Consider the following 16,480-nt stretch of genomic DNA (forward strand, 5'->3'; position numbering starts at 1 on the left):
GCCACATCCCGCCTATCAGGGAAGAACAATTAGCAAAAAAGTGGAGTCGTACCTACTGTTCAATTCCCAGAGCTAATTGTTTTAAGCAGGGCTTTGGCCTTAATTAAAGGACAATTAGTTAGTGAATGTGTGTTTGCATTTCCTCGGTCTGGCTTTTAACCCTGGGAAACCCGATTCAGCAAATACTTTTATGTTTCAGTACCTCTGAGTAAGGGACCAAGTCTTAACTACAGAAATGGCAGCCCTGACAACAACAGCCAATCAAAAGGGCCATGAAAGAATGAGCTAATTGTGTCTTCCAGTCCTGAGCCACGATCTCTGCTTAGCCATCGCGAGGGGAAGCTGGGAGCTGCCTGTGTGCGCCCCCTCGGTGTGCGGGTTCTGTTCTTAGCTCCGTCAAGCAGCCTGTCACCCCTGGCCCCCACAACCCCCCTTCCATATTTTTCTTTTCTCTTACCTTTTCTGGCCTCTCCTTTTCCTCCTCCCCACCTTTCTCCATTCTGGGGTCAAAAGGATTGCCTTTTTCAGACCCTGCCAGGGGGCTGCAGCCAACCAGCCAGCACCAGCACCAGCACCAGCACATGGCCATGGATTTTAGTGTTTCAGCTCATACTGTCTTCCTTTGCTTCTGGGTGCTCAGAAAGAAGCTATAAAAAATTCTTTTGAAAAAAAAAATTCTTTGAGATTCTGAGGATCCAGATACTTTTGGGATCCAGAACTGTTCCAAAAGCCTGAGCCGAAGGATTCCAGAAGCTAGCCTCCAGACCTCCACTGTCCAGACAATGGCCATCAGCCACATGTGGTCTTGAGCACTCCAAACATGCCGTTGGAATGGAGAGGTGCCTTAAGTGTAAAACACACACTGGATTTCAAAGACCGAATACACACACACACACACACACACAAAGAATATAAAGAACGAGCTCATTGCCTTGGCCGCTGTGGCTCAGTTGGTTGGGCATTGTCCCGAGCACCAAAAGGTTGCCAGTTCGATCTGGTCAAGGGCGCATGCCCTGGTTGCGGGCTCAATCCCCGGTGGGGGGCGTGCAGGAGGCAGCTGATCAGTGTTTCACTCTCACATTGACGTTTCTCTCTCTCTCACTCTTCCTTCCTCTCTCTCAAAATCAATAAAGATATTTTAAAGAATCTCATTGATCTTTTTAATATTGATTACATGTTGAAATAATTCTTTGATATATTGGATAATATATAAAAGGTTTTAATAAAAGGTATTAAAATTGTCTTCACTGGTCTCTTTTAACAAAATGCAGCTACTAGAAAATGTACAATGACATAGTCGCTCCCCAGCTGGGGTTGTGCTGAGATTGTTAAGGGCTAAGCGGTTTCCATTGTCCTCAATGTGTGTCCCCCCCCCCACCTGCTCCCCTCTCCCTGTCCTGTGCCATGCTGTCACCTTCTTCCCAACTCTCACAGCATCTCTTGTACCCTGTGCATCCTCCTTCCGCCTCCCTCCTCATGGGAGAGGCAGGAGAGGAAGGCCCTGCTACTCCGCCTGCACCTCCAGGCCGACATGGAACACAGCAGGTGCTCACTCAGCAGCCTCTCAATAACCCCCCCACCTGGCTCTCCATCCAGGAAGCTGTGCCAGAAGCCCATCTTGAGCCTGGTTGTGGCTCATGGGGTTCTGACCGTGGACAGACTAACTAAACCTCATACGAAGTCTGGCAAACCGAAGTCAAGAAAAGACCCCTTAACCAGAGGGAAATGTCGGGCTAGAATACAGGCAGCTGCATTGGCTGACAGCAATTCTGAACTGGTTCGTTGGCACTGTGAGCACAAAGCACTTCTTGCGAGTTTGATTTGGGAGCGCGTCTCTCTTCTCTCTTCCATTCCAGCTCATCTCCAAAGACCACTACCAGTCAGCCCCACCCTGCTCACACACCTTGCCTCTTTTAGGATTCTGGATTTATCTCCTAAGAGAAATCTTCCCGGACTAACTCTCGAGGGGCAACTATCGTTTCTGCTCTGTTCAATCTAGAGACATTCTATTTCATTACGTTATTCAACAAGTATTTATTGAGCACCTACTATATGCCAGGCACTGTTCAAGGCACTGGGGACATAGCTAAGAGAACAGACATATTCCCAGACTTCCCATGCTAACTGGGGAGACAGAAAACAAGCAGATTAACAACAACAAAACACCGACATGGCAACGCAGATCCTGGGGTGGGGGTGTGTGGTCGGGGAGTGCCCGCTGAGGAACTGGCATGGGCAGAGGCCTGGAGGGGCACCTGGAAGTGCACTCTCCCAGAAGGAACATCAAGGGCAAAGGCCTGAGACTGGTTTAACTGGGTCCCTTCCCATTTGTTCTCATTAAGAAGCACGTCATTTGGCACGATAAAAAGATGCTGCCGACGGATCCTTTATTCCACGGCCTTTGTTTTTCACGTCTTTGTTCTGTGTGTCCTGTTACAGGGACGGGAGGAAGTCAGTTTGTAATTAGCAAATCTACCAAAGAACATTTAATCTTCATCCCGAGAAGGAGCTGAGGGCCAGAGAGGGTAAACCGATTGTCTGTCTGGCTCTGAAGTCTGTCTTCCTACCCCAGCACCCCACCCTTCCCACCACAAGAAAGGTGGTTCCTGGTGGTTTCTTCTCACAGGGCCTGGCCCAGGCCACCTGTTGCCTCCCGATCACTGCTGGCCGCAGTGAGAATGGAGCCACGAATGAGGAGCTGGGTTCTAGCTCGGGCTACAGGTGGACGGACAGAAGGGAAAAGGTAGTTCCTAACTGGGTCTGCCCGGACGCACAGGTGCTGTCTAAATGGTATTTGTTTCCCACAGCTGCAGGCGGGGACAGCAGAGGTGGGTATCGTCACGTGCTGAATTTAGAGGGTGGGTGCTGAGGGCTGGAGCAGGTTAAAGCAGAAGGCTCAGTGGGGGCTCTGGGAGCTGTGTGTGATGTAGGCACCAGCTCCCAGCACAGGACACTTCATTTTTTTGCTTCTCCTCCCCAGCCGATGGGCGAGCAGGAACCACAGCCTGCTCATGCCCTGGCCCCAGCAGCCGGCCCAGCACTGAGCACCCAGATTGCTGGGTGGAGGTTACTTGAGAGAGGACAGAAGGCTGGACAGGGTGGGATGTGGGATGGGCAAACCACCGGGAGGCATGGCAATTAGAGGGGTGCTGAGGGGTCCAGGCCAGGAGTCAGTGGGGCTATTCACCCCCTCCCTGAGGGTGGGAAACAGACAAACTTTATTTTTCTGACTTCTGGGTTATCTGAAGTTCCTGATGGCCATTTTTCACCCCCACAGCGTCTGCTTTCTTATCTTCTAGATGTAGGTTCCCCCACGGGATCTAACACACAGAAAGCGCCCAGCTTGCCTCCCCTGTGCTCCCAAGCTGGCTGAGCAGACTGTGACGTCACCCTACTGGGAAACCATGGGGGTGCGGTGGGGGTGTCTTCTTATTTTTTAAAACCCAAAAAATCTACACCAGTGGTTTTCAAATGATGTGCCGCAGAGTTTTTAAGACATGCAATACGTGACTATTTAGTCAGGGGCACTGACCTCGTTTCCCTCAGATCCTCAAATAAAAAAATAAAAAAATGACAACAGCCAACACAATAGCTGTCTGGCGTGAACAAAAATTATATCTATATTTTTTGGTCAGATTGGCAAAATACATATTTTTTGCTGTGCAGAAATTTAGTAATTTAGTTCATGGGTGCCAGGAGATGAAAAAGATTGCAAATCACTCATCTAAACAGATGCATGTATATATCGTACGTGTGTATCTTGTACACACAACTTCAGCAAGAAACAGTTTATCCACTACCGTCCCTTCGCCAGTTTAGAAAAAGCCCGCCCCGCCCCTCCCGCCAAGGCCTCCAGCTCCTCCCTCCCCGCCGCCTTCAGCGCGCTCTGCACAAAGCAGGGCCTCTTGAAGTTCAGACATTAATTACTGAGTTGGAGTATTTTTCAGAATTACAAGGCATGGCCCCAGGAGATAAGAGGAAGGAGGAGGAGAGCGCAGAGGAGGAGGAGAGGCAGGGAGGGCTCTGCCCCGGGCCGCGGAGGCCGGGTGGGTCTGGAGTCTGGGGCAGGGGAGGCCCCAAGCCTTGGGACGGACCCCCACCCCCACTCCGAGGGCCAGGCGCCCCCTGCAGGCGGTGCTGAGCCCAGGAGGGCAAGTGAACCCTGTCCTGGCCATGTCCAAGGGGCATCCGTGAGGGGAGGGAAGAGCTGGGTTTTCCTTTTTAGCCCTGAGCAGGGAAGTGTAGCCATCTCTACCGGAGGCGGTTAGGTTCATTACAACTATTTTCAATCCTTCCCATCTGTATCACTGGGAAGGGCTGGTGGCGCTGAAGACGCCCTGGGTGGCAACTGTAAGGGCAGGAGGCAGTCCCATCTAACTTTTAAAAAATGCCGAGGACTTGATGTTGAAGAAAACCTGCTCCCACCTACATACCCTTTATGCGGCGACCTGTTTCTCAGAGAGCCACAGCCCCGCTGACTCTCCAGGCTGTGGAGGACGCACCCAGCCCCGGCAGCCGCCCCTCCCGCAGCGAGTGGAGTGCCCTCCTGGAGCCCCGTGGAGACAGGCTGGGAAATCGCGAGTTTTAAAACCGTTTAAAACCGGTTCTGGCGTGGAGACTGGGTTCCCTGTGGAACCAGTGTCTGGTGGAAGCTGGTATTTTTATAACTCCAGGCTCCCTATCAGATCCTGTGTTACCATGGTTGCTAAGGGGAACACTGGCTTCAGATTTCACATTTCAGTTCGCAGAGTCTGGCTGAGGAAGTGGAACAGTTAAAGGGTGGGGGTGGGGGCGACCCGGATTTTATTTGGAGGAGGTCAAGAACTCGCAGCCTTAGATGGGGACACAGCAGTGTGGGTGTGTTGGGGCGGGGTGGGGGGGGAAGGGTAGGTTGGGGAGGGTGCCTGAGCAGGTCGGGGGCTCGCGCCACAGAGCGCCCTGGCTGTTGAGTGGAAGTGGGGACAGCATCTCTGGAGGGGGCACAGCCATGGGAGTTATTTCTGCGCAGGTTACAGGAATGGCTGCTTACGCTGGGGTATTCATAGCAACAGCTGCTGGACCTGGAGGACTCTGCGGCCACACCAGTGCCCAGGGGCCGGGTACCTGCCTCGGGAAGGCTGCTTTCTCAGCGGTACATTCCAGGCCGGTCTGTGCCTAAGATTAGGGCTGGAATAAGCTGTTCATGCAGAAAGGTTCTCCTGAATTTTTAAGCGTCTTTCCAGCCTTGAACGTCCCAGTGAGTCTTTTTGATGGACTGTCATGGAGAAGGAATTTAAAGACAAGGAGTTGAGGGTTGTTCTCTGCTCAGATGCCCTTGCCAGTCAGCTCTTCTTGTCTCATCTGCCCTCTGGGCTCCCACATTCCTGTCCTCTCCCCCGGCCCCCTGTTTTGAGCACTGTACTTTCCACTGTGCCCTGGCCAGGGAGAGCCCCAGATCTGACTTTGTCTTTATACATTTCTGGCAGAAAATGTGCCTAGGAGACTGTTCAGTTCAATAAAGAAGTGGCCTTTTCCTTGGTGTTTGTTGAATGAATACATAAACTCTCCTGCACGCTTGCCATGGGGTTGCTCTCTGGCCGAGAGACTGTCCGAGGTTCCAGTATCATCTTGCGTCCACCCAAATGCCTCTGCTGGGGGCCAGGCCCTGCCCACAACTCCGCTGTCAGACCCTCTCTTCATCACAGAGACACAAGCAGGCACCCAGGCTCATTCTGGCCCCAAGCCTCCACTCAAAGTTTTCTTCCCAGAACCCTTTCTCCCTCCCCACCAACACCTGTGCGAAGCCCACTGCCCCTTGCGCTCCATCTCCTCCTCCCCTTTGCCCCTAAGCAGCTGCTCAGACTCCTAAATTCCCCCTTCTTGTATATGCATGTGCACAACCCATCATAAATGTTCATGGCTGCCACATTTTGGGGGATGCGGTAGCCAAGTGGATTGTAAACCATGTGGGGAAGGGTCGCCATTGATAATGCCCTCTTCCAGTACAATTGGGAACCTTTGCCGTTCAATGAGAGTAGCATCGTCTCCAACCAAGTCACTGCTTACTGAGTGAATGCAGAGTCCTGAGCAGAATGCTGTTGGGTTACGTGATAGACAAGACCCAGCCTATCCCCAGGCACCCAAGAAGAAGTCAAAGGGCATTCGTACAACCACCAGGCAAAGATCAAGTCCAGAAAGCAAGGGACCTGTGTGGATGCTAGCTCTACAGGGTACAGAGGAGTGAATCAGGGCAGGGTGGGGCAAGGTGGGGAGTGAGTTTGGCCTGGAGGGTGGACAAGAGTCAGGTAGGAAGAAGAGGAAGAGTGAGCGCCAGGCGGCAGGAATGCAAGAAGCCTTCTGTGGGAATGCGATGGGATCAGTGCGGCTGCAGCCATATGGGACTCAGCAGAGGTTCTCCAGGAAAGGGTGTGTGTGTGTGATTGTGGGGAGGCCTTGGTGCTCGGTAAGGAGAATGGACCTCTTTTGGGGGCAGCCTGTGATGGGACACTTCTCGTGAGCAATGCCTGGAACATATGTTGCTTTCCACAGCCACCTGCGTCATGCCAGCTCATTGTCACTTGCTTTGCATGACCCTCGCATGCACTTTAAGCCTTAAAACAAGCCTGCAGGGTGAGTATCATTTCCATGCTCCAGGTAGAAAGCTGAGGTTCAGAAAGGTTAAAGAATTGGCGCCAAGCCCCACAGCTAGTGAGTGGTAGCGCTGGGACGCAAACTCAAGTCTCTCTGGCTCTCCCAGCTGGCCCTTCCCCAGCTCTGCTCACCAGTGGCCGCTCCCTAAATGCACCTAAGATGCAGCTACTCCTATTTTCCAATGTTGGCTGCACACTTGAGTCACATGGAGAGCTTATATCTACTCCCTTCCAACCCATCCCCACGAAGTTTGATTTAACTGGCTGAAGGAGAGGTCTGAGAATGTGTAAGTTTGTCAGAGCTTCTCAAGGTTGGTGAAGCCTTGCGCGGCTGGGCTGCATGGGGGATGATTTCAAATCTCCACTCCCTGTGAGGGGTGCACAGCTGACCTGGGCCCCTTCTGGCCACAGTGGGCCCTGCCAACTAATAACCGCTGACTGCAGCTCCATCTCCTGCTCTGGGGAGGGGAGGAGGGGTCCCCCTGGAAGGAAAGGTGCCGGGAAGACTGTGCTGCTAGACTCAGCCTGTGAAACAGCAGAGGATCTCCACCCACACCCACTTCATCTCGGCCTTTTCCGATGTCAGATTTCCCCTGGAGCCAAAACAATGTGAGCAATTGAATGCATGCTCATGCAAAAAGCTAAAAAAGTGGCTCTCATTGTTGCATGGAGCAATTTCATTTCCTGAGAAGCCTGACTTGCTGCCCTCTGTGTTCTCCCCCGCCTGCGCCTGCCGGCCTCCTCCAGGAGCCCAGCCAGTTGCATCCCTGGGGGGGGGGGGTGCCCCTTGCAGACACCCCCCAGAGGTGCCTGCCCCCTCCCTGCCCTTCCTCTGGAAAGGGCAGGGTGGGGTGGATGGGGTTTCTGGGGCCTGGAGGGGAGGAGAGTGAGGGAGCCAACCAGAGGGAGAGGCTGGTGGGGTCAGAGGGGGGTGCAGAGGGATGAGAGATTCCTGACAGAGGCACCCCCTCCCTTCCTCCTTTTCTCTACTCCTGACCTCTGGCAACGGCTGCCGGACTCGGAAGAGGGCAGGAAGATGGGAATCACGAGTAGAGTGGACTGCAGAGATTGGAAGACAGAAAGAATGAGAGGGAGTGTATAGAGGCAGGTCCACCAGGCACGGGCCAAGTCTGTTCAAAGGAAACAGGTGTAAGGGGTTAAAAGCCACGCCGGCACCCCTGCCAGAGGAATTTCCAGCAAAGCTCTTAGAGTAAGGGGCCCAGAGAAAAGCATTCAATGATAACGGGGAGGAGGCTAGCGGAATCCCCACGGGGTCACAGAGGTGACGGAGGAGTGGAGGGGGCTGAGAGCATTGCAGGGTCAGGAAAGGGGGGGGGGGAGGATGGTGCTGGGGGAACCAGACCTAAACCCTGGCATGTCGGCTCCCGCTGAGGTGGGAGATGATGAAACCATTAGCTTGGGCAAGAAATCCTGATCACAGCGGCCACTCTGGTTGAGGACTCTGGCAGGATGAAGGGGTCCTTAGAAAGCTATTAAAAAATACCTTGAGGGATGTCTTACCATCTGTCTGTATCTTCTTTCATGTTTTTCAACAACAGTTTGTCCTTTTCAGTGTACAAGCCTTCCTCTTCTATAGTTAAGTTTATTCCTAAGTATATTCTTCGATGCTATTGTAAATGGGATCATTTTCTCAATTTTTTTTTTCAGATAGTCTGTTATTAGTAGGTAGAAATGCAACTGATTTTGTATGTTGATTTTTGCATCCTGCAACTTTACTAATTTCATTTAATAGTTCTAACAGTTTTTTGGGGAGACTTTAGAGTTTTCTCTATATAAGATCCTATAATCAGAGATAATTTTGCTTCTTTTTTTCTGATTTGGATGCATTTTGTATCTTTTTTTTCTTGCCTAATTGCTCTGGCTAGGACTTTCCATAATATGCTGAGAAGGAGTGGTGAGAGTGGGTACTCTTGTCTTGTTTCTGATCTTGGGTCGAAAGAGTTAATATTATTAAAATGTCCATCCTAGCCAAAGTGATCTACAGATTCAATGCAATCCCTATCAAAATTCCAATGGAATTTTTTTACAGAAGTAGACAAATAATTCTTAAATTCATATGACATCACAAAAGACTCCAACTAGCCAAATAACCATGAAACAATTTTAAAAAGAACAAATCAGGAGGCATTACACTTCCTGATTTCAAAATGCTATATAATAAAAGGGTAATATGCAAACTGACCCTAATGGCAGAACAACCGGTCGCTATGACGCACACTGACCACCAGGGGGTAGATGCTCAACGCAGGAGCTGCCCCCTGGTGGTCAGTGCATTTCCACAGGGGGAGCGCTGCTCAGCCAGAAGCCAGCTCATGGTTGGCCAGCGCAGCGGGTGGCGGGAGCCTCTCCTGCCTCCGTGGCAGCGCTAAGGATGTCTGACTGATGGCTTAGGCCCACTCCCTGCGGGGAGCTAAGCTGTTAGTTGGACATCCCCCGAGGACTTCCGGACTGCAAGAGGGCGCAGGCCGGGCTGAGGGACCCCCTTCCCCCAAGTGCACAAATTTTTGTGTACTAGGCCTTTAGTGTATTATAAAGCTACAATAATCAAAATGGATATATAGATCAATGGGACAGAGTTGAAAATCCAGAAATAAATCTATGCATATGGTCAACTGATCTTTGACAAAGTGCCAAAAAACACAATGGGGAGAGGAAAGACTCTTCAACAAATGGTGTTGGGAAGACTGGATATGCAAAAAGAATGAAATTGGAATCGTATAACACACAACAAAATGGATTAAAGAGCTAACACAAGACCTGAAACTATAACTCCTCACAGAACACAAAGGGGAAAAGCTTTATGACATTGGTCTTGATAGTGACTTTATGGATATGACACCAAAAGCACAAAAGCAAAACTAGACAAACGAGACTACCTCCAACGAGAAAGCTGTCCAAAAAGGAAACAATCAATGGAGTGGAATCGCAACCTAGAGAATGGGGGAAGTATTTACAAACCACGTATCTGATAAGGGGTCAGTTCTCAAAATATATAAGAAATGCCTACAACCCAATAGCAAAAGACCTAATAACCAAATTTAAAAAATGGATGAAGCACTTGAATTCACATTTTCCCAAAGAAGAGATACACATAGCCAACACTTAGGAAAAGATGTTCAATGCCACTAATCATCAGAGGAATGCAAAACACGAAACTATGAGATATCACCTCATATTTGTTAGGGTGGCATATATATATATATGACAACCAGTGTTAGAAAGGATGTGAAGAAATGAGAACTCTTGTACATTGCAAGTGCCCCACGTTGGGCTGCCAGTTGCGAGTGTCCCCCGCCACGTCCCGCATGGTTCAGGGTTCAGGTTCAGGGTTCAGGTTCAGGGTTCGGGCTCTGGAGGAGGCCGCACACCAAATGAAAGAGACTAGACAAGAAAGTATAAATTTGGGAATTGGGGGCCAGGCGGGAGCCCAACTCAAGGGGAAGGACTCCACCCCGCTCTGGCCTTGCTATCCCTTTTATTAAGACTATGGGATACACCCATAGCCTTTAGGCAGGCAATTCCAGTAATAGCCAATCAGCAAGAATGTACATAAAACTAGAAGGTGGAAGTTGCTTTAGCTACCATTGTCTCAACTAAACATGGGCAGTTGGCTCTGACCTTTCAGAGCTTCAAGGTTGACCAGCCTTCCGGGTTCCTTGTCCACACCTCTCTGCTAGTGAGGACAATGGGCGGCTTCCACCAATACGTTGTTAGTGGCAATGCAAAATGGTACACCTGCTATGACAAACAGTATGGGGGGTCCTCAAACCATTAAAACCATTACAAATGGAACCACCATATGACCCAGCAATGCCACTGCTGTGTATTTATTCAGAAGAATCGAAATCAAGATCTTGAAGAGGTATTAGCAGTCCCAGGTTCATCGCAGCATGACTCACAGCAGCCCAGATCTGGAAACGGGTTAGGTGTTGAAATAAGCCAGTCACAGGACCAACACTGCATATTTCCACTTAAATGAAGTATCTAAACAGTCAAGCTCACGGCAGCAAAGAACAGAATGGTGGTTGCCAGAGGTCTGGGAGGAGGGGGAAGTAGGGAATTACTAACCACTGGGTTCAAAGTTTCAGTTATGCAAGCTGAGTAAGTTCTAGAGATCTGCACAATATTGTGCCTGTAGATAACAATATTGTTGTGTACACTTAACAATCTGTTCAGAGGGTGGATTGCATGCTAAGTGTTCTCACCACAATAAAAATTTAAAAACATTATAAAAATTAAGAAGCGCTCATGAGGCGAATGCGAGTTGTAAGCAGGAGGACAAGGAGACGCCTGCAGCTTTGGGCCGTCAATAACACTCTTCAATCACTTTGAAAACCATCTTGGCAGAAACCACAGGCTCTTAAACAATAAAAGGACTCATTGAAAAGTATTCCTCTCTGTCCCTCAAAGAAGGATCTCTGATTGGCAAATGCTATTTATGGCAAAAGCAGAATCGATTCCATAGAGATCGATTCAGCCTCCGCCACGCAGCAGGCGCTGGGCTGTGGACTGAGAATAGAAGGAGAGCAGCTGCTCTGCTCACCAGGCAGGGAAGCGGGGCCCGTAGGAGCAGGGACTCGGCTGGCACTCAGACCTGGATTCCAACGTGGACGCTGCTGCCTGCTGGCCGTGTGGCCCTGACGAGCTGCCTGACCTCTTTGTTCTCTTGAAAATGGGGATGATAATGCTCAGAGTGTCGTCTGAGTTAAAAGAGAAAAGAATGCATGCCATGCTTTGGACCGTGCCATGCGCTGTGCTGTTATCGGCACTAAAGACCACTTCCTCTAGGGCCACGTGGAAGGATGGCGCTGTGAGGATGTGAAGGTGTGCGCTGGCTCAGGGAGGCAGGGAGGTGGGTCTGGGCCTGCGCCAAGAGGACCTGGACTGAGCAGGACTTTGGGGTGCAGCTACGGGCATGTCTTGTTGGGGGGCTTGGAGCATGGTCTGCATGCTGCTTAGTGGGAAGTTGGAACTGTGAGCCAGGGGATGGTTCTGGGAGCCGGGAGGACCCCAGGGCAGGGTGGGCCTGATGATTTGGGGCCAGCCACCTGCAGGGCACAGGGAAAAAGCCTAAAATTTTCCAGCAAGGAGAGAGGCAGCAGCAGTGCCTTTGGCTTCCAGAAACTTCTTAGAGCTGGCTTAACCTGCTTTGGGGGAGGACTGGGGATGAGTACGTGTGTGATAAGGTAGGGGAGGCAGCAGCTGACTAAGAATTCAGGTGTCTGTCTCCTGAATTCTGGGAAGGGCACAGGCTCTCCAAAGGGGCTGATAAGATCCCCGGGGCACACCTTTCTTTCCCAACCTTCTCTTTTAGGGACACTGAGTTCTCTACTGGAAAGGGCCCTGGATTGGGAGCTCAGGAGCTCTGGGTGAGGTATAGCCTACCAGGGGTCCTCAAACTTTTTAAACAGGGGGCCAGTTCACTGTCCCTCAGACCGTTGGAGGGCCGGACTATAGTTAAAAAAAACAACTGTGAACCAATTCCTATGTGCACTGCGGGCCCGGGACGAGTCAGCTGCTAAGTAGGACAGGCAGCGGCACCCAGCGGGCCAGATAAAATGTCCTCGGCGGGCCGCATGTGGCCCGCGGGCCGTAGTTTGAGGACGCCTGGCTAGACCAGTGGTCAGCAAACTCATTTGTCAACAGAGTGGCAAACCGTGACTCACGAGCCACATGTGGCTCGTGAGCCGCAGTTTGCCGACCACTGGCCTAGCCTGGCTGTGTGTCACTCAAAGGGCATTCAGCCCCTGTGCCCCTTTAAGATGGGGCGTGTGCCAGGCCCTAAGTCAGACTGGAGGACACCAGACTCTAGGGAGCCGTCCTGCCCTAGAGTAAGTCCCTGGGGCAGTTCTTCCACATTCCTACCTAGTTGCCCCAGGGCACTTAGCACCTTCTCCATCCCTCGCCTTCCTCCCCAAACCTGTAGGTAGAGCAGCGTGATCCCTCTCCACAAACGAGGAACCGGCTCAGAGCAGGTGAGCTCTTCCCCAAGATGGCACAGCTAAGCAGTGGAAGAGGCAGGACTGGAACCCAGGGCTAATGCTCCTGAACCACCTCACTACAGGGCCTCAAGCAGGTGGCGTGGAACATGAGGCTCTGGTTTCTCTTTGACAACATGGTGGGAGCCACAGATGATTTATTTACTCTTCACGTTTACCACGGAGCACGGCAGAGGCTGGTGTTCGTGACACCTTCCCACAGAGTTCAGGGCATCAAACAAGTGGGCGCTAGGGGAGGGTCCTTGTTTCTTGTTGGTGCGACCTCCTGGCACATGCCGGACCTCACATCAGAGTGTGTGCACTGCCACAGGCCGTGACAGAAGTGTCCCAGCAGCCAGGGCAGTGCTCAGCCCTGCTCCCTGCTCCCTGCTCGGGGGAGCAGGTGATGGCGACACCAGGAGGTGCCCAGATCACGCAGAGGGAACGTGTTGAGACAATCCAGGCCACTGCCCTCGAACGTGCTGCCTTCTGCCTTCAGATGGGTTGTCAGGGGCTCAGGGCAGCTCAGGCAGGGATGGGAGGGCCCCTTGAGGCCACCTGGGCCAGGCTCCGGCCTCCTGCCTTCAAATCATTCCCAAAGGGGTACAGAACGCAGAGCTGTGGCCTCTCTTGGTGCTGCATTCTGAGCTCCGTACGCTTTGAGAGTGAAATACGGTCGGGAGAGACCATTGTGTGAGTCTGAGAAACAATCTGAATCCAAGTGCGTTTGTTAGGAGAATGTCTGGCTCTGTGGACTGGCGGAGGCTTGCGGGCTTACGAAGCGCCCAGGAGGGCCTGAGCTTGCTTCCCCGGCAGCCACGCAGCCTGGAACGAGCACCCTGTTCCCCAGAAACGATGCTTCAGAAACCTTTGCAGGTACCCCTGCCTTCCCCTCAACGGCTTTACTATCCTTCTTTCAAAAACCCAGACAGTCCCTTGACCCCACGCGTCCCCTTTAGCTGACAAGTCCCTTCCACCGAAACACTTCTCCAAAGACTAGCCCACGCTCAGGCCTGACCTCCACCGACTCCTGAGGGTGGCTCCATGTGGCTCCTGTGCTCACCCCACTGACACCGCGGCCCCCTGACCTCCTTGTTGCTAAACTCAGGCCACTTCTCTGTCCTGGTTTTATCGGTTCCCCAGAGGCCACGCCTCCTTGGGTCCTGGGACCTGCTGCTGGGGTGGGGGTACGGCACATGTGAGGCAGGCTGCCCTGCTCCCAGGAAGGAGTGCTGTGACGATCCTCACGCTCTCCTGAAACCTTCTCCGCCTCGGGTCACTCTCCCCCTCCTCCCCCCGCCCCACCTCCTTGCTGGCTCCCATCCTCCCCTCCACCTGCACCCTCTCCCTGGGTGACCCCATCGAGTCTCCAGCCCTGAGCACCACGTACACATCAACATGACGCTCAATCCGTGTCCCCAGGATGACCTTTTCCTTATCTTCAGACACTTCCACCTGAGCAACCACATGACGGTGCCCTGGGGACGGCCAACAGGTCACCCAAACATAAAAACCGGCTCCTGGGTTCACCCCCCCTCCCCCCACTTCTCTTCCAGACTCCCCATCCCTGACCACGGTGCTTCCAGGCCAGCAGCCAGGAGCCCACAGCACTTTCTCCCTTCTCTGTAGCTCGTGTCCACAGGTTCTGTGGGTACCGACTCAAAAATATAACTGGGCCGCAAACCGTCCTTCCCTCCTCACTTTCTCAGCAGTGCTCCCAGCCCCCAACCTCTCCCTGGAGGATCCAGCGGCCCCTCCGCCCCCAGTGCTCCCTCAGCCCCCAGCCCACGTGTGCCACTGCCGGTTCTGTGCAGACAGCAGCTAGGGCGACCTTCTAAAGGGGCAATGGTGCCTGGTCCAGAAAGCACCCCACTGACCTCTTGCTTCTCAAAAGTTCTGGCTTGTTCTTATTTATTTCTTTTTCAAAAGCAAATCTTTAAAAAAAAAAAAAAAAGGAATTCAATAGGAACCGACCCAGGCCCAAGATCCATTCATTCAAGTAAGACTCACGCAGGCAGCGTCCTCAGTGAGGAGTTCCTGCAGCCTGAGTCAGCAGTGCTTTCTTGGGGGCCATTTACCTTTATGTAAACGCAATCAATAAAGACCTGGCTTCAGTCAACAGCAGGGGGAGGGGACGGCTCTCTTTACCAAGGTTCGTGGCTGTATAACTGGTCCCCGCCATGGCTGTCCTGGTGCCCCAGGAGGCGTTTCCATCACAGACATCACGCGCTCAGGCGCGGGCCTTACCTCCCGGAGGCAGGTGTAGATGGGGCAGACAAGCACGCGGAAGGGCTCGCCCGTGCTGCTGCGCATGGTGCCGAACACCTCGCACAGGAAGGTGATGAAGCCCAGCCAGCGTTCCACGTCCTGCTGCTGCAGCGCCTCCCGCACCGTGAAGTCCTTCTGCGGAGGAACAGAGACCACGTCAGCCTTGCCGGGCCGGGTATCAACCCCTCTGCTGTGGGGCCTGCCGTCTAAGGGCTGGTCCTCGCGTTTTCAAGGACAGGAATGGGTGACCAGTCCACCGCACCTGTTCTTCCAGGGTCTCCAGACTGGGGGCCCGTCAGCCTTGCTTCCCTGACCCCAATACAGAGGTGGGGGAGTGAGATGAAGGGGAGATGGCACCTGTCCCAGAGTCATCACGTCCGCCATTAAACTCCCTGTGCCTAACCGCTCTCCCTTTGTTAACCCCCAAATCATGGCCTCCCCCTCCCCACGCGAGGGAGGAAAATTAGAACATTGCCCGGTGTGGTGCATGTCAGCAGGGGTCTACGGAGGCCCAGCACTGGGGCAGAGACGCAGCTACAGCCCCTGCCTGCAAGGGGCCTAGAGCTGTGGTCGGCAAACTGCGGCTCGCGAGCCACATGCGGCTCTTTGGCCCCTTGAGTGTGGCTCTTCCACAAAATACCACGGCCTGGGCAAGTCTATTTTGAAGAAGTGGCGTTAGAAGAAGTTTAAGTTTAAAAAATTGGGCTCTCAAAAGAAATTTTAATAGTTGTACTGTTGATATTTGGCTCTGTTGACTAAGGAGTTTGCTGACCACTGGCCTAGAGGATCATGAAAAAATTATCATTCATTCGTTCTTTTCTTTTTTTAAGATATATTTTTATTGATTTCAGAGAGGAAGGGAGAGAGAGAAAGAAACATCAATGGGGAGAGAGAATCATTGATCAGCTGCCTCCTGTATGCCCCACACTGGGGATCGAGCCCACAACATGGGCGTGTGCCTTTGACCAGAATCGAACCCGGGACCCTTCAGTCCACAGGCCGATGCTCTATCCACTGAACCAAACCGCTAGGGCCATTCATTCATTCTTAAAAGTATTATTGCCCTATTGAGTGCCAGCCATTGCATTAAGGCTAAAATAAGACATGTTAACTCGTAGCTACGATACAAGAAAAGGTCTTAAAAGCCACCAGGGATTCCAGGTAGAGGGATGTTGGGAGCTCACATTTACTTAGCAAGAGAATTTTCATTTTAATTTCAAAGAGAAGAAAAAATTCTATAAATAGCTGTTGAGGGGAAAAAAAATAACCCCTAGATTTCTCGCAAAGGAACAACAACATTGTTGACCTTTTACTTGTACATTTAATGTTAAAATTCAGAGACATTGAGGCAACATCTTCTTATGCTTGAGGATAAAAGAGCATACCCAGCTATGAGTGAAAGCAAGAGGAAGAATCTTACATAAGCAGATGTTTGAAAAAAAATCTTGTCTTACCCCCCCACCCCCATCTAAATGATTACAGCTGCCATGGAAAACAGTATGGCAATCCTCAAAAATTAAAAATATCTACACTAATAAAAGAGAAACATGCAAATTAACCATCACTTTGCTACACCCACAAGCC

General features: G+C 51.8%; 1 protein-coding gene across 8 annotated transcripts in view; it reads right to left on the bottom strand.

Moving 5' to 3' along the window:
* The window catches only part of CTIF (cap binding complex dependent translation initiation factor), a 236,832-nt gene that overhangs the window by 18,978 nt on the left and 201,374 nt on the right, over nucleotides 1-16,480 (bottom strand). For all 8 annotated transcript variants that reach the window (XM_080684486.1, XM_080684492.1, XM_080684493.1 and 5 more), the window contains one exon: nucleotides 14,876-15,031. In XM_080684486.1, coding sequence (XP_080540612.1) covers nucleotides 14,876-15,031 — 156 coding nt within the window. The remainder of the gene's footprint in view (nucleotides 1-14,875; nucleotides 15,032-16,480) is intronic.

Source organism: Plecotus auritus, assembly GCF_963455305.1.
Source record: "Plecotus auritus genome assembly, chromosome: 8".
Lineage (NCBI taxonomy): Eukaryota > Metazoa > Chordata > Mammalia > Chiroptera > Vespertilionidae > Plecotus > Plecotus auritus.